Here is an 18,469-nt window from a genome sequence, read left to right as displayed (position 1 = left end):
ACAATTAATACCATTTTAAAAGATAGATGCACTTAACTTTGGGTCGTTGATTGTGTTTGACTTAAGTAAACTTGGATATCCAAGTGACTTCATGAGATAAGTTTTCATAAAATACAGAAGTGTGTTAGAACAATCTTCTATTTTATAAACTGGGGATTCCTTGAGGCTGCTTCAATTTTACTGGGTTGGACTCTGGTGGGATGCTATAGTCCAAATATACAGCCACAGTAGAATAATGCAGCTTTTTTTTTACGGTTTGAAGCGCTCTAGGGTTTTGAGGGGCGCTATATAAATGCAAGTTGTTGTTGACCTTTTTATTTGTTCAACTGTAAAATGTTTTAAAATGGTTTCTTGACTTTCTTTGAAGCAATCACTTTTTGCTGAAATGAGGAAGTCGATGAAATCTTCAGTTTCTGTCCCCTTTCCCCTGTCAATGGTCAGGTTGGTTACTAGTTACCAGTAAGTCTGGTTACTTTGCTGGTGTCTACGTTAAAACCTATTTGCTGCCAGTTACTCTTATTAGCAGGCTGACTTTTTTGACCCTAAATAATCTTAATCCACTCCAAATGTCCATATTGTCCTTCGTTTTTTTCGGTTATTGATCCAAACCATGAAATGTAAGGGCTAATAGCTTTTCAGTCACATGACCATGTAACTTGTAAACCTATGATCAGAAAACGAGCAGTTGTATTGCATTACTGAAACTTGCAAAGATAATGGAAACCCACATAGGCATAACTATTTTATATTGTGCAGTACGTTAATTAGTATACCCTTGGCTTCTGTGAATTACTTTTCGTTCAACCTCTCTTGTTCAGAAGGCTTTGAAACCTTGTTATTTTCATGGATGCTGATCATCCACCAGAACCTCATTCAAGTAACCATTATTCCTTTGGGAGATTTGTCTCTGAATGTTTCAGACCAGCTATTGAACTGCTGGAAAATCACAGCTGAGCCCAATCTCTCCTTCCTGAAATCTACAGTTTCACTGAATCGTGATCAGGGAGCAAGACACCCGACTGATTCAGGGGGGTTCCTGACTCGGGGCACCGAGGTCAATTGTAACACTATTGCTGTCATCCTGGTTGAGATCAGCTAAAGTTGACTGGGTTCAAGTCTACCTTGACATCATGGCTCATTTAAAGACTGAATTCATTCACTATATCAATAGACTTCAGACATTTGCTGAGTTTTGTTCATAAAGGAATGCAATGCTAGAAAACCAGTGAAGGAAAACAGGTGTAAATGAAATATGCTTTTTTTTAAAATAAATCTGTTAATTTAAAATAACACCATTCATGTCAGAAGGATGTCTCAAAGCATTTCACACGATTTTACTGTGAAGTGTATTGACTGTCGTTAGTAGACTAGCTCTTGATATAAATGGTATATCATGAGGGTGTGATGTTCTGATGGACCCTTGAAATTGTAATCCTGTGTCTTGCTTTTAATAGTTTTGTATCAATTTTGTTCCTTTTATTTTCTATTTTTCATTTTTTTTAGAACCTACAGAACTGCATTAACTGCTGAGTTTAAACAATAGTCATTAATCACTTGGGTAAATTTAATCTCAAACACTGACAGGCAAGAGAAGACTCGATCTGTAATGTCTTAGTGCCTTGATTAGTGGGAAATTATTTGAATTATGATACAAGGGAATCGTGTTAGACAGAAGTCACTAACAACTGCATCCTCTGCATGCAAAATACTGGTCTGTCATTCATGACATTGTACCCGAGAGAACAATTCTATTTGCATAGATATCAGAGGTGCGAAACAACAATTCTTTAACATTAGGATACAACAACTTGCTGTATAGTGCCCTTCACTTGCAGTAATGTCTCGGGAACTGGTTGGACACTGAGCTGGGAAGAGGACATAGGTGTGTTTAAAGGATTTGAGGTGGGATTTAAAGGTGTAAAGAGGGCACAAGACCTCGTGGCAAAGGTAATGGTAGTTCTAGATCTAGACCTTGGGAGCATAGGCCTTGGCAAGGCCTTTTTTTAAAAAATTGTACCCTTTGGTATCAAATGCTGTTTAACCTGTGGTTTGGTGTTATGCTCAAAAATTGGTCAGTTTCTCTTTGTAGCCATTTCAAAGGACCACAAAGCTCTTCGTCCCATCACAATAATTTGGAAATAGGAATTTCTATAAGCAGCCTTAATGCATTGAACTGTTAAATAGGAAGGAGCCTGAAACAAGTGGAAACATTGTGATGAACAAAAGATCATTGCAGGGTATGCCTTATTGTACTGTCTAGTGTGATTTTGTTTTATGTTATATGCTTTCCCACTTTGAGCTTTTTAAAGATAAGTAATTGTCTGTAATGGAAAGATTGTTCTTGGAGAGCATATGCAAAAACCGTCAAAGAAAAAGTAACTTATTTTTAGTATTATCATGGATTTTTTTTCATTGGCGTTGAATTTGGATTTTAGTTCCCTATGCTTTTCCTTGGAATTGCAGAACATCCTGTCGTGTAATGTGTGTAACCAATCTTAATTTGTTTTTGTGAACTAGGATTCAATACGAGAAGCTTGTTTTGTTTTCTCGTTCCTAGTTTTAATGATGGAGTAGGAGGAGATAGGAAGAGGATATATGGATGTTCAGACAAGATAAATAGCGGCAACTGGATGTGAGCACAAAATGGTGTGTCAATTTTAGAAATCGAATTTGAATTTTTTTTGTTTAAAAAAAATCAGTATAAATGTTACTTAACAGAAAGATGTGTGAAATATTGATCACAGCTAGAAGTTGAACCAATGAAACTATTTTTACCGATGTAGTTTATTTGAGCTTGTTTTTCCAATTTTTAACAATTTTTCCAATGTAATTTTTTTTAAATGTTCGCATCAAAACTGGGTATAATTCACTACAAATGGAGATTAATCCATGTAGCTTTTTAAAAATTGTGTATGAGTTTGTGAACCATGTATGTAGCAGGCTGCCCCAATTATAGCACTCTTGTCTCTGAGTTGGAAACTTGTAGGTTCAAGCCTCACGTCAGGACTTGGAACTAGTCTAAGTGGACACTTCAATGCTGGGTTAGACAGGTGGGTGCTGCATTGTTGGCGGTGCCGTTCTTAAGGTGCTAGATGTTAAAGTGAATCCCCGTCTGCCTGTTCTACCCGCACAGAAACAGCTCTGGTCTAAGTGACAAATAACATTCAGTCCATCTGCGACCAGGGCTTCCTCTGCCTCCTCGTCCTACTTTACCTCTCTGCTCCCTTTGACACTGTTGACCACTCTATCCTCATCCACCGCCTCTCCTCTTACCTCAACCTTCATGGTTCTGTCCTTGAATGGTTCAGATTGTACCTCTCACACCGCCTCCACTTCATCTCCATAATCAATTTCTCCTCTAGCCCTCACACCGTCTTGTGCGGTGTTCCTCAGGGCTCTGTCCTTGGTCCCCTTCTCTTTAATATCTATATGCTCCCTCTTGGTGACATCATCTGAAGACATAGGGTCAACTTCCACATGTATGCGGATGACACCCAACTGTATTTCTCTACCTCCACCCTCGATTCCAGAACCACTGCTGCCTGACAGAATGTCTGTCAGACATCAAGTCCTGGATGAGAGCTAATTTTCTGGTTCAACCTCCTGATTGGCTCCCTTCAGCATTTCCATACCTCAGGCACTGACAGCATCATCATCCATGGATCCACACTCCACCTTACTAAGGCAGTCCGGAACCTTGGTGTCCTGTTTGACCCTCAACTATCCTTTCTACCCCACATCCGTGCCATGACCCCCTCTGCTTTCTCCCACCTCCGCAACATTGCCCGGCTCCACCACTGTCTCACACTGCAGGCCACTAAAAGCCTCATACACGGATTCATAACATCGAGGCTTAACTATGCAAACTCCTTGCTTGTCGGCCTCCCCAATTCCTACCTCCACATGCTGCAGATCATCCAGAACTTTGCAGTCCGTGTCCTCTACCGCAACAGGCTCCGTGACCCACACAGAGAATACAGTTCAAGATCCTGGTCCTCACATTCAAAGCCCTCCATGACCTCGCTCCTCCCCTAGCTCTGCGACCTCCTAACCCCCTACCAACCTGCCCGCTCCCTCCGCTCAATGAGCTCCGGCCTGCTTCATGTCCTCTGCCTCACCCGCCCCACCATTGGCGGATGGGCCTTCAGTCACTCTGCCCCCACCCTGGAACTCCATCCCGCAGTCCGTCTGCCTTGAGCCCCTCTCTTGGCTTCTTCAAGACCCGTCTCAAGACCCTCATCTTGGACTGTGCTTTCGATCACCCTCCCCCACCCCCCCTCGCCCTACACCCCTCCCAATCCCGACCCCCAGCTCGGGTCTGAAACACTGACTGTTCAGTGCCTTGAGACGTCCTCCTGATGTGAAAGGCGCTATACAAATGTAATTTGGTTGTTGTCCAGTGGATGTTAAAGATCCCACAGTTCTGTTTAAAAAGAGAAGAGAATCTCTCCTTGGGTCCTGGCCAACAATCTCCTAATAAAACTGGTCATTCACTCCATGGCTGTTTGTTGACCATTGTTGTAGGTAAATTGGTTGCCACTTTTGCCCATGTCATTCCACTTCCCGGTATATCCCATGAAGCGCTTTGGGACGTCTTCCCCATATGAAAGGTGCTATATCAAATGCAAGGATTATTATATTTTTCAGCCATGGGGTACACAAGGAGCTCAAACTTGACTCCTACTGAGTGATTATGAGGTTGTCTTTTCAAGCTTGTCTTGGACCAGAGAGCTGATATTATCTCTTAAGAGTTTCTTCCCTTAAGTGACCTATTTGCAACAGTTTTAAAAGTTCCTCAAAAGGGTTGGGAAGTGTTTGCATTTGACATATTGCTTATGTTCTGCTGTTTTTATTTTAACTGAAGCACAAACCACCAGTGACCTTAATGTGCTAGAAGACATTCTGTGTTTGCACTGAAACTTGAATTGGTCAACCATGTACGTGACCTGTTTTGAAACGAGACTTGTGGTATTGTACCTGCCTGCAGCTCTAAAATGCCTTGGGGGTGGGAGGAGGAATATCCGAATCGCATTGATCTCCCAGAAAGGAAGTTTTGTTGCTGCCCCACTCAAACATTATGGTATGTTGTCACCGGCTTCCTTCTGGAACCTTTTCCCAAGTGACCTTTTCTCATTTACAATTCTTCAAAGTGATTTTGATTGTATAACAGTAATTGTTCCATTTGACATAGCTCCTTATCATGAATCTACTGTAAAGTGAAGTGACTATATTTACTGGGTGAAACGCGGCAGCCAATTGCGCACAGTAGTGTCCCACAAATAATTATGGATTGAGTGACCACATTTTTTATTTTTGTTTTTGAAGGGATTATTACCTCCCAAAAAGCGATCCACCTCATGTTCTCAGCTAACATCCACACACATGCTTTCTAGTAAAGATCACTGTGTGTCAATTAGTACGAGAACCCAGAATCAGCTACTTTATCTGCAATCTTCTTGATGTCTAGTTTAATGCTACACAGGATGGTTTCTTTACTCTGCACCATTGAGGAAACCCCCAGATTTTCAAAAGAGAAGCATAATAAATTTTTAAAAATTAAATTATTGGACTTGTGAGAATGGAACTGGTCAGAATAATTACTAAGTAATTATTTTACTAAGTAATTATTTTATGACCCGTGTATTTCATCTACCTTGGTCTTCCTACAACCAGCCAGGCTAACCTGAGTCCTTTGAGTACTGGACATTGTGAATGTCACACAGAGGCCATAAAATTAGAGATGGCACAAGGACAATATAAATTATTTGGCCCTTTGATTTACTCCTGGTTTCTGTTTGTTGGTTCTCATAGATGTACAGGTGAAATCTCAAAAGCAACTAACTCATGGTAGAGGAGAACTTGTACAACGTGTTAAGAGCTCCCAACATTTGTGAATAATACTGTCCCTTTGATTTGAAATTTAAAAAATCCAGTTTCCCTTGATATGTCGTTGGATAACTGTACCATATTATGTGTTATTGAACCTCATTCATCAGCAAGGTCCCAGTTGCGAGCCTTGGGTGCACACTGCTGTTGCTCATATAAAATGAAATGTTACAGATATCCATGGTGACTCTTGACAAGGGATGAGAAAAATTAAGTCAGAATGCCCACTCATGATTCATGTTTAGTTTCCAGTGTTGATGGATATAAGGGCATAGGATATCTGTTGAGAACAACTGCTGTTCTGGTTTACATTAGAAGATTGAGAAGAAGCTTGGGTGATATACTGAAGTGAGTAGGATTAGTACTTTCGAGTATCATCAGAATATTCACAATTGCTATAGGCCTATAATGTCAAATTGAGCTTCACAGATTTTTGTTTCTACATCAGTGACTATATTTGTAGGTGAATGCAACGGACAACACAGATAACCATATAATGAATGACCATTTTATATTTGGAAGATTGTTGGTCAGGACACTTGGGAAATGCCAATCTCTTTTCAAATCATGCATTGAGATCTTTTATGGCATCTGAACGAGCAGGTGGGATCTCGGTTTAATGTCTCATGTGGGTTGTCCTATTTGTTTTAGTCCTGAAAAATTGCAATGCTTTCTTTGTTGACTGCAAATAACATTTTGTCTCCATGGTCAAAGGTGGCAAGATGAGGTATTTTAAGGACAAAAGTGTTTCACATCTAGAAATTTCTAATTTTGTCTTTTTTGAATCAAAGAAGTTTAAAGTGTTAGATGTTATAGATGTTGTAACAGCAAGTTGTATCTCGGAAAAGTACTTATGACGTAGTGAGTATTCAGCTTTTCATTGAGTTGTTAACTGGATTGGGCAACTTCTGCAGAGGTTGAAAGTTAATCAGTGGAGTGATGGGGCAGGGTGAGCTGTTCCTCCTACATTATGTTTCAAGTGGTCGCATGAGATTTCATCATACGAGTTACTGAGGCCAGTTGTATGAGAACCATTTAGCACAACCTGCTTAGTGCCCAATAGTTGGCACCACTTTTAACAAATCTTAAATTTAATAAATAATTAGCATAGCATCTGTAATATTAAAGTCTCTTTAAGTGTTCCCCAAGTAATTGTTGCTATTTTAAATTTGTAAATTTGTAGCTATTTTGCACTCAAAAGTACTGGCAAACAACATGCAATGAATGACCCAATTTATCTGGAGGATTGTTGGCCTGGAATCTGGGAAAAATTCCATTTTTTTTTGACGTGTCATTGGATCATTAATGTCTATGTTAGTAGGCAGACTGAACTTTGGCTTCATGGTGGTCACCTATTTGCCAATATCTATCACATGAGGACCTCGATTAGGCATTTGGTGCTGAGTAAGCCTGGTACAATATTTTCAACAAGTATGATTCAACATCAGATATTTGTGATACAATGATCTTGATTATTAAGACAATGTAATAAACTGATTATATTCAAGTTATCATTGATTTGTTATGTTTTTATGGAACCACTGTGAGCTCTGCAGTTTTAGCTACAGTTTTAGCCTCCTGCTTGCAATTGTGAGAAATGGTGGAATCCCAGGGTGTGGGGTGCAAACATTCAGTTGACCCTTAACTGGTTGGGAAACTAGCCTTTTTGGATTTAAAACTGTTCTCCTACCTGGATTTTTACTGTCTGAAGAACCAGCAATACTTTAATCTCTTCATCAACATTAAAAATTAACCAGCATTTTAATGTAAATGTGTCACTCAAGCTCAAGACAAAAGAATAGGCTATTTGTATTGTAACATTCACAGTAAAATCCTGTGAATCACTTTTGAGATGTCTCAATGATGTGGTATGGTGCTATATCAAATACAACAACAAGATTCCATTTATAGAGCGCCTTTCACGTCTGGAGGACGTCCCAAGGCGCTGGACAGTTGGGTCAGGACCCGAGCAGGTCAGGGTGAGGGGAGGGAAGGGAGGGAGCGATTGTATTAATAAAATTAGAAATGCAGGAAACTTAAAGTGGGTGAATGGACATCTAACATATGTATATTTTCATTCTTTTCATGCATCATCATTGAAACATTTGTTTTACTCAAAACAGCATGAAATATTAAACTTTTAACAATTTGTGGTTCATGTGCAAACATTAAAATTGATAAATACCGATTTGGGTTTTGTAGCCTACAGTAGCTCAAGAAATGAAATGCGGAGAGTAAATGGTGAATTTAAGTCTATTTTGTTTTCCAAATTAAATGAACTAAATGATATTTAACATTTCAGAATCTAGGCTCTGGAAGGCTGATGCTAAATATTTCAAAATATTACAAATCTAATTTATTTGGCAAAGGAGATTGAGAAAGAAATATGAAGATTGGGCAGGGAAGTGTCTTAGTGTGTCCAACCTGTCACCACTTCAAAATAGTTGCCCACCAAATGGATTTTGCTTCAGTACTCAACTATCTGAACTGAGGTCTCCCTCAGCTTTTCAACATAACTTTGCTAAGAAGGGAGTATTATGTAAAGAGAGAGAGAGACTTCATCATACAATTGGCATAATGTCACCATGCAGTGCAACCATCAGCTTTGCAACAGCTTTCAGGAGTTTTAGGATCGGAGGAAAGGAGATGTGTAAAATCTGGTTGTGTGCTTGAAAGAGGTCTTTGGGATTGCTGGCACATGTTTGTGACTGTCCACTTGAATATGATGAGGTCCATCAGGGACACGCTTCTCGTCTAAAATTGGTTGTGTGGCACCAGTTCTTGGCTGGTTTCCCAGGCACAAATTCTGGGTTGAAATAAATTGTCGTCCACTTCAACGACAATAACAACTTGCATTTATACATCAGCCCACGTGTAGGGTAGGATCTTTGAGCGCTATAAACTTCTTGAGTTTGACTTCTAGGCAGATAGCTTCCACTGCACTAAAAATCCCATAGGGTAAGCTGAGATTGTTGGTACCATAGTGCAACGGATGTAGAATATATTGGTCCTTAGTGCCCATCCAGCATTAAGTGCTTTGAGAGGTCTTCCCACTGTGAAAAACACTATATAGATGGAAATTGTATTTCATTGTAATGTATGGGTTCAGTTGTGTCTCCATCTGTTAGCAAAGTCTGAGGGTAGGAAGCCTTCTGTAAATATCCAACTTTCTAGGATATATCCACGATTCCCATTTCTAGCCCACGGGACTTTCCAATGATCAAGATGAAGGTACAATTATGGTTGCTCTTGTTGAAACAACATTCTGTTACAAGATTGAGACAATCTTTGACCTCTGAGCAGCTGCTGTGGTGGTGTGAAGGGGTGATTTCAGCTTCCTTCTGTCTGTACTTTGACCTGTTTAAGAGATGCTCTGAATCTAAGGAAATGTTGAAACGCTGCTTTAATTTTATTGACCTGCAACTTGCTTTTCTCTTCCTGGAAAGCTCTACCAATGTTGGTATATTTGGTAGGTGTACTCAAAAATATTCAATATCACTGACTTTGGGGAATTTATTGAAAGAACCATCTTGGGATTGCAATCTGCCATATTTTTGGCAGTTGTGTGCCTGTTTCCAAAATACATTGATATAAAATTATTCTGGTAACATTCTGCAGTGTTTTTTTTAAAAGTATATATCAAACATTGATATCAAATGACTAGGTTTGTTTGCTAAATTTAGATGTTTGCTTATGCACAGTGCCTTGGCTAAGACACAAATGTTTCATATAATGGACCCTGTGGTGCAGACTGGGATACAGAAATGGAGTTCCTGACTGTCCATCAGTGCTGGATTGCTGTTATTTTTTTTCATTCAGTGACTTTGTCTCCACACTTGTGAAACTGAAACCTTTGTGTTTCTCAACAAATCGGAAGTGTTTCAAAGGACACAAGTATGGGGGGAGGGTAGAATCTACCCTTGAATTGAATTTATGGAAACTAGGTTCTGTTTAATTTTTTAAAAACAAAATGCAGCTGAGCAGAAAAATAATCCTCTTTATGCTTTGGAAGTTTTGAAGTAATGGAAATTTGGTGATTCCGCTTTGCTCTTTGAAACTCTTGAAACAGGCTATCAGCATTGTGATTGTGTAATTCCTTCAATTATGAACTATATAAACGGGGCATGGACTTTTGTAAATTATTATACATTGCTATTCTGTTTTATTATTCAGATTCAGTGTTTTATCGTATCCAAATTTCCCCAAAGGTATGATACATATTTCATTTTCACTTTCTCCCTGTACTACCATTCCAGTTTGGCACGTGCATTTAATGCTGGAAAAGGAAGTGTATATATATATATATATATTTGCCACTACACTGAATTTTTAAAATATATATATAATAAAATAATCCTTGCATTTGATAGAGTATTTTTCATGTCTTCTAGACGTCTCAAAGCATTTCACAGAATATCCTGTAAACTGAATTAACTGTAAATATGTGGGCGAATTGCGGCAGCCAATTGCACCCAGCAGTGTCCCACAAACAGTCGTAGATTGAGTAACCAAATTTTTTTTTTTTTTTGGAGGGATTATTATCCCTAGAAAAGCGATCCGCCAATCGATTAACAACTGGATTCCTACTTGCTGCTAGGCATATAGAGTAAAGAAACTTGCCCAACATTTCGCTCTGCTGGGAATAGAACCCAGGTCTCTCGCTTGCAAGGCGAGTGCTCTCACCACTGATTTATTGAAGAACAAAGATTTTATTTGCAAAGAAGCCCGATTGAATGCACAATTTGGATATTTTAATGAAATCTGAAAATTACTGTAGCAGTATGATAGACATTTGGAGCTTGTTTTCTCTACAAAATAACAATTTAGATACGATTGAGTTACATACAAATAATTGCTTTTTACGTGTGAATGATTTTAGCGAACACTTAAAGGCATCTGAGCAGCACCCACCCAAATCCTCTAGATTATTTTGTAACCATCCACCTCTTGGGCAGACTAGACATAATCACCAGTTTCATTTTTGGCAAGTTACAGGAGAGTATGCAAAACTGACCTGCAGTTGAACAAGGCTCTCCTGATTGGCTTGTGCCAGCTCCTCCGCACCTCAGGCACTGGCAGCATCAGCATCCACGGATGAACACTTCACCGAGCCAGTCAGGAACCTAGGCTTTTTGTTCGACTCAACTGTCCTTTCTCCCCCACATCTGTGCCATGACCCACTCTGCCTTCCCTCATCTCCACAATATTGCTCGACTCTGCCACTGTCTCACCCCTCAGGCTGCTGAAACCCTCATATGTGCCCTCATTGCATCTGGACTCAATTATGCCAACTCCCTGCTTGTTGGCCTTCCCAACTCTTCCCTCCACAAGCTGTAGATTATCCAGAACTCTGCAGCTTGTGTCTTCTCCCGCACCAGGCTCCATGACCACATCGCACCAGCCTTCGCCCGGCTCTACTGGCTCCCCATCACTCAGGGTCAAGTTCAAAATCTTCATCCTTATCTTCAAGGCCCTCTGCAGCCTTGCCCTCTCCGACCTGCTAACCCCTTATCAACATGCCCGCTCCCTCTGCTCAGCAGGCTCTGACCTGCTCCATATCCCCTGTCTGCGCTACCCCACCATTGGCGGTCAGGCCTTCAGCCTCTCTGCCCCTACCCTCTGGAACTCCATCCCACATTCCCTTCGCTTCGCCTCCTTCAAAGTACTCCACAAGATGCTCCTTTTCGACTGTGCCTTCGGCCACCCTCTCTGCCCACCACTTTCCCTAATGTCAACTCCTCCCCCACTCGGGTCCTAATCCCTGACTGTTCAGTGCCTTGGGACGTCCTCCTGATGTGAACGGCGCTTTACAAATGTAATTTTGTATTGTATTTGTATCTTTAGAAGTCAAAGTCGTTTTTTAATTAAAAAGTCTGGTTTGTTTTAAAATGATGTATGGGTAAACTGTTATGGTAAATTTGTATAGTATATTATAGGGAAAAAAATAGGGTAAACCTTTGTTCAGAGGACCACGCCTTTTTACAAATGCTTAGTAAGAAGACAAAGCAGCTCAAAGATGTGAAGGAGGGAGAAAGTGCATTATAGTTTGAATTTGGGTTCACTTTAGGTTTTTAAAATGGTGTGATGTCTGGTTCTTAGAAATAAAATCCTTGGTTTTAAGTTTCATAATTAATTATTGTAAAAAATTGACTTCTGGACACAATTGCAAATTATTCCTTTTTTAATTGATTGCAAAAATTTTTTTATGGTTTAAAATATTCTTTGAATGCATTGCCCAGCATTATTCATCTTAGACCAGAAGTGTGTAGCAATCTCTAATTTTTCCATTGTTTTTAGAAATCTACAAGTTGATCTGTGATAAATTTTGGGTTTTGTTAAAGCTGCATTCATATCATAGAATCGTACAGCACAAAAAGAGGCCATTTGGCCCATCGATTTTGTGCCGGCTCTTTGAAAAGAGCAATGTAATGTCAATCCCACTCCCCAGCCTTTCCCCATAACCCTGCAAACCCATCCTCCTCAAATACCCGTCCACTGCGTTTTTAAAAGTTGTTATCGAATCGGCATATTTCTGATATTTTCTTAAGATCATTGTAGCAATTCCATTAAAAAAATCACATTGTGATCAGAATTTAGTTTTCAAATTAAGATTGCAGATTGGTTAACTTGCATTTTAAATGACTGCATTTTATATCTATAATGCTTACGATACAGTCTGCCATGACATTTTGATTTTCTTCAGAATACAGTTAGAAGCCACAATATTATTAACATGTTTAGCTGCATTTTCAATGTTCTAAAATTAGATTTTAAAATTTTCTGGACCATAAGACCGGCACTAAATAAATTAACTCTTTTTTTTCTGGACCATAAGCCCATACAATAAATGAACCTTTTTGTATTGATGTCTCAACAGTTGATTTACTTGCCATTTTGAAAAAAAAGCACGTTTCAAAATTGTGACTGAAAGAAGTTGGGGGCGTTGGTGGATGCTGCTGTTTCTTGTGTGAATTTGTAGCAAATTTAACTCCTTCACTACCGTTGATGAACAATATTCTAGTTTTCTCTTCATTATTAACTTTATAATCTTTTCCCCCATTCCCCACTAATTTTCTGTGTCTCTCTCTCTCTCTTTCTCTTTTACCCTCTCCCTCCCCCTGTATGAATTGAGATGATTTATTGAATGAACTAAAATTGTAGTTCTGCCAAACGTATTTTGAGTTTTCGATAGCGTTATGCCGTGCTGGAACAATGTTTCACATCTGATTCTCATCGTGAGGAGGCCTTGGCAGTACATTTTGAGGAAGTGCCAAATAGAAGCTTGATGTTTACTTTTACGGAGGAAGAATTGGATGGGAAATCCCAGCGGCTGCTTTACCATCTGATTGTTGGTTTGATTGACCTTGGCTCGGCTAGTGAGGAGGTCACTTTGGCTGACTTCTATCGTGACTGGTTCTTGCAAAGGGTTATTTTACAACCACAATAACCTTTACAGACTGAAAAATGTTTCATGCTACTGAGTTCAACCTTTTATGTACTTTATTACTGTTCTCATGACAATTATTTGGAATTGTTATACATGGGCAGCAGAGATTAAATTAGAAGTCTGTAGGACGAGGATGCCACATTAGAAAGTGTTTTATGATGCCCTCCACTTGTGAGCAATCTGATCTATTCAATTCTCGCTGAAAATTAGATACAAATGATATGTACCTACTCCTGTATATTTTTGTGCTTTTACCTTGAAAACCTTTAAAACTCTACCAAGTGTTTGTTGCCTACTGCAGAGTGGAGAAGAATAAGACCAGGCACACAGCTGAACATGAGAAATGTGAGATGTAGATTACGATTGTATTTGATCTGTCTCGAATGAAACATGTGGTGACTGTTTGTTTACATAGGCTCACCTGATGCTCACAGTCCCTGCTGGGTGTGTTTAAGCATGCCAGTATTGCTATTAAAATTATTGAAGGTAATGCTCTGCAATAAAGAACTCCAATACTTCTGAATTTTTAAATCCATTTCTGTAGAAATATCTTTTAGCGCTGTCATGCACCAATTGTCTGTATCCCATTAAAGATGCCTTTGAAAAATTATGATTAAATTTCCACATGAAAGTGAGATTTTTAAAAAATGACCTCGAAAGCCCTTTGGTATCGACAATATCACTTTGCTACAAGTTGGTGTTAGAAATTGTCAATCATTTGAATTTCTTAGAGGGCAGGATACTAAACAGCAGGTTCACCTTGATTTCTGAATATTTCTTGCATTTCATTTGACACCATGGTATAGACTCAAAATTGGGCTTTCATGGCTGAGAATCCTACTTCCTATTACTGTTTGCATTCCTTCTTGGCTAATGTAAGAGGACAAATAGGGTACATATTATGTTTGTTGGCTGATAAATAAAAAAAATTGATGTCCATTTGACTTATTATGGACTGAGGAAGGGATAGATAGATAACTAGTTCAATTTGTAGGAATTTGAGATAAAACTCTTGTTTTTATTAAATTGAGTGATACTGAGTTGCATGGCCCTGAATCAACCAAAAATATGATTTGATATAGATCAATTTGATTAATGGAGTCTAATGTTCAATTTAATTATGGAAATACAAACCTAGTCCTGTAGCTCAGTGGTTAGAGCACTCGCTTTGCAAGTGAGAGACCTGAGTTCAATTCCAGGCAGGTCAGGGCGAAACCTTGGGCAAGTTTCCTTACTCCACACAGAGCCTAATAATAATCCCTCCAAAACCAAAAACAATAATAAATTGGTGATTTTCAATCTATGACTGTTTGTGGGACATTGCTGTGCGCAATTGGCTGCCGCGTTCGCCCACAAATATACAGTCAATTCACTTTACAGTCTATTCTGTGAAGCGCTTTGGGACGTCCTCCCGACGTGAAAAGCGCTATATCAAATGCAAGGATTATTATTATTATTAGTTCCTATAGTACAGCAATAGAAGTCCTTAATAAATTAATACCCGTTCCTCCGGGTCTGGCATCCTCCTTGTCCCCTGAGTCCTCCGCTCTACCCTCGGCGGCCGTGCCTTCAGCCACTATACCCCGAGGCTCTGGAACTCCCTTCCTCACTCCCTTCGACTCGCCCCCTCTCTTCCTATTTTCAAGTCTCGGCAGAAGACCTCTCTTTTTGACCGTGCCTTTGGTCATCTTCCTCCCCTTCCCCTGGCGCGGCCCCGGGATCCGTTACTGTGAAGCGCTCTGAGACGCCATCCGGCGTATAGGGCGCTACATAAATCCAAGTTATTGTTGCAATACCAGTGCTGACTGATATCATGGGGTACAATGGCACAAAGGAGCCATCCTTTCCATCATCTTGGAGCCATCATTTTTCTTCTCCATCCTGCTCTCCTACACACACCAATAGACGGCATCTGAGCATGTGACAACTTTTCATTGATGTACAGTAGTTTTCGTAAACTTGAGCAGTTAGTTTACTGATCCTATAAGTAGGTTTTAGATTTTGTGGCGTATGCACTTGTTGTATTCGGAACCCTGTGATGGTGTGGAGCAATCATAGGACCTTTAAGTTGTTGACCAACAGCTTCCAGTCTCCAAAATTGGTTGTTTCTGGCTTCTCTGGACATTTCTGTTTCCTCTCCTGGATAGTGTCTGTAATAACTTACAAATAGTTTGGTTTTATTTGTTTTCTTAAACATCCTTTGGGATTCTTATAAACAGAATACTATGAGGTATATATTTCACAACTTGGTTCCTGTATATTCCTTGCCTCCAAGGCCTAAATCTCCACGGTCTTTGTTAGAACCCCCTTACTATCGTTAAAAAAAAATGCAGTGTTCCCAACTTTATCTACTGAGAAAGTCAAGGGAGTTGGGTTCCCAGCAGCTTATTTAGCACCTTAGTGCACAGTTATTCAACAATGACAACTTCATTTATATAGGTTAATGACTCTAATTTCACAGAGGTGATATCAGGTGCTTAACAAGGGATAAAGGAGAGGTGGGAAGTGACTGTAGTGGTGATTGAAGAAGTAGATTTTATGAGGGATTGAAGTCTGATAGAGGGACCGAGATAATGGGGTAATATAAATATTTACTCATACCAAATACACCCGGAATCCACTGGTTAGGATTCTGACTTGTGAAAATGATACAACAGTGTTTAAAAGAATGCTCTTCTTGCAATGTTATAGTTTGTATAGTTAGACTATTTATTTATTCTAGTTTGCTTCAGCACTTTTGAGTTTCATCTTGAGTCCTGGGTTTAAATACAGCATGTGGAAAAGATTTAGGCTGCTGTTTTCTTTGGGATTAAACCCTGATGATCTTCATTATTTTGTTTTGAGATTACTTCAGGAGTTAGAAGGAATGACTTCTTCCGATTTGCAGTTGAATTATTGTGCACTGCACTACTTGCCTGTATCACTATGATTTGTAGATTAAAGGCAAATTTTGGAAGCAAGCCAAATTTTGCTTATCTAACACTATTAATTGATCTATTTCAGCAAAACCAGGCGGACAGGTGAAATGTCAGTACTTTCCAGCGGTGGATAAAGTTGTCTTTGTGGGTGACTATGCAGTGGGATGTAGGAAAGATCTGAATGGAATTTTACTGCTTGATACAGCGCTGCAGACTCCTGTCTCAAAGCAGGATGATGTGGTTCAGCTTGAATTGCCAGTTACAGAGGTAAGAACATTTACTGAGTTTTGATGTATTTCTCAATATAGTCTTTTAATGTTTGGAATAACAATTTATTTGGCAGTTGGTGTGATGTAAACTCATCCTGTAAAGTTCAGAACATTCATTTGATTTCTGGTATATAGGAGATGATAATTATCCTTGCATTTGATATAGAGCCTTATCATGAATTAAGTGCTTCACAGGATATAGTGTCAAGTAGTTTGACTTGGGCGAAACGTAGAAGCCAGTTTGTTCACAGCATTGTCCCACAAACAGCCATGGAGCAAGTGACCAATTTCATCCGCGGGATCGTTGGCCAGGAGAAACTCACTTCTCTTTTCAAATAGCGCCATGGGATTTTCAACGTCCATTTGAACAGACAGATAGGATCTTGGTTTTAATGTCTCATGGGTGTCACTTCCAGCAATGCAACCCCGCCTCCGCCAGCGCGGCATTGGAGTATCAACTTAGACTATATTCCAAGTCCTGACGTGGGGCTTGAACCCATAACCTTCAGACTCAGAAGTGAGATTGCTACTAGTGAGCCAGGCTGACACACAGGGATAACCAGGGTTACCTCTTCTAAAGTTGATGCTCTTTAGAAATGTGTACTGATATCTTGTGATCCATCTAACTTGGCAATGGAGATCAGCAGGTTTTAATTTAAGCAAGTTCTGGGACTTGAATCTGCTACCAATGTACTGTGATTATTACAGCATCTTTCATATAAAAATAAACTGGTTACAGCACTGCACAAAATGCAATTGATTAGAAATTCAGTGAATATAATATAGGCAAATGCGGCAGCTAACCTGTGCCAGCAATTTCTCCCAAGCTACAAAATGAACAGCCAATTTAATTTCCCTAGATCAACAAAAATAATTTTGTCTATAAAATGCAAACATGCTTATTTTGATGGTAGCTTATGTATGTTTTGTGCTCTTCCCTATGCAGGCCCAGCAGTTGCTGTCTGCCTGTCTGGAGAAGGTGGAAGTGTCGTATATAGAAGGGTATGACCAGTTTATCACACAGCTAAAAGATGGGCTGCAAAATACCTCTCATGAGACGGCAGCGAATCATAAAGTTGCAAAGGTAAGAATATATTAATTATATAAAAATTATTTCCTGTGCTGAAGATTTCTACACTACATACTTTAACCTGTGAATGGATCAGTTTAGGCAGTCTAAATCTGGGCAGCCTAAGGTGATGCTTTGAAAATGCATTAAATTGCTCAAGTTCTTGAAGTAACATAACTTCTCCCCACACCCCCCCAAGAAGAGTCATTACTTTTCTGGAGAGCTTATTCCTTTTTCTTGGTTCAATTGTATTGGTAATGAGCATTTTTCAATCAGCCATTATATCTGAACAAAATCATGGTAATTTTCAAACCTACTGTGTTCCACAGTTCTGTATTTTGATTTACTTTTAACTTATAGAAATGTTTTAGCCTAAAATGTTATTTGAAAACTCAGCATAGAAACACAGAAACAGAAGTAGGTTATTCAGCCGCTGGAGCCTGTTCTGTCATTTTATAAGATAATGGCTGGTCTGTACCTCAAGTCCAGTTTCCTGCCCCTGACCTAACAAATATCCCTCTACCCCTGTCTTGGGAATGTGAGTGGATCCAGCATCCACAGCCTTGGGGAGAGATTCCACTACTCTTTGCGTGAAAAACTGTCTACTAATTTCACTGACATCCACAAGCATAGAACAGAAAACTGAGCTTTGGTATGCCTTCGACAGTGAGGATAAAAGGAGAAAATTGAAAAGTGGCAGTATTAAAGAGTCATTTAAACTGGATTCCGAAATCAAAGGAAATGGAGAGTAGAAAGCATTAACCGGATCCTAAAGTGAGGCATCTGGTGTGATCAGATAGCCAGATCTAAACAAAAATGTAGCTATTCCATACAATTATAGATTCATATCAAATTGATGAAGGAAAATGAGTTCTGTTTC

At 39.5% G+C, this 18,469-nt stretch overlaps 1 protein-coding gene across 1 annotated transcript in view; it reads left to right on the top strand.

The window, feature by feature from the left end:
- birc6 (baculoviral IAP repeat containing 6) overlaps positions 1-18,469 on the top strand; it is a 149,592-nt gene that overhangs the window by 2,125 nt on the left and 128,998 nt on the right. The window contains exons 2-3 of the mRNA XM_042333493.1: positions 16,337-16,518; positions 17,467-17,604. Coding sequence (XP_042189427.1) covers positions 16,337-16,518; positions 17,467-17,604 — 320 coding nt within the window. The remainder of the gene's footprint in view (positions 1-16,336; positions 16,519-17,466; positions 17,605-18,469) is intronic.

Source organism: Callorhinchus milii, unplaced genomic scaffold, assembly GCF_018977255.1.
Source record: "Callorhinchus milii isolate IMCB2004 unplaced genomic scaffold, IMCB_Cmil_1.0 Scaffold3, whole genome shotgun sequence".
Classification (NCBI taxonomy): Eukaryota; Metazoa; Chordata; class Chondrichthyes; order Chimaeriformes; family Callorhinchidae; genus Callorhinchus; species Callorhinchus milii.
Note: the sequence above shows the minus strand (reverse complement) of the source record. Positions and strands in the feature narration are given on the sequence as shown.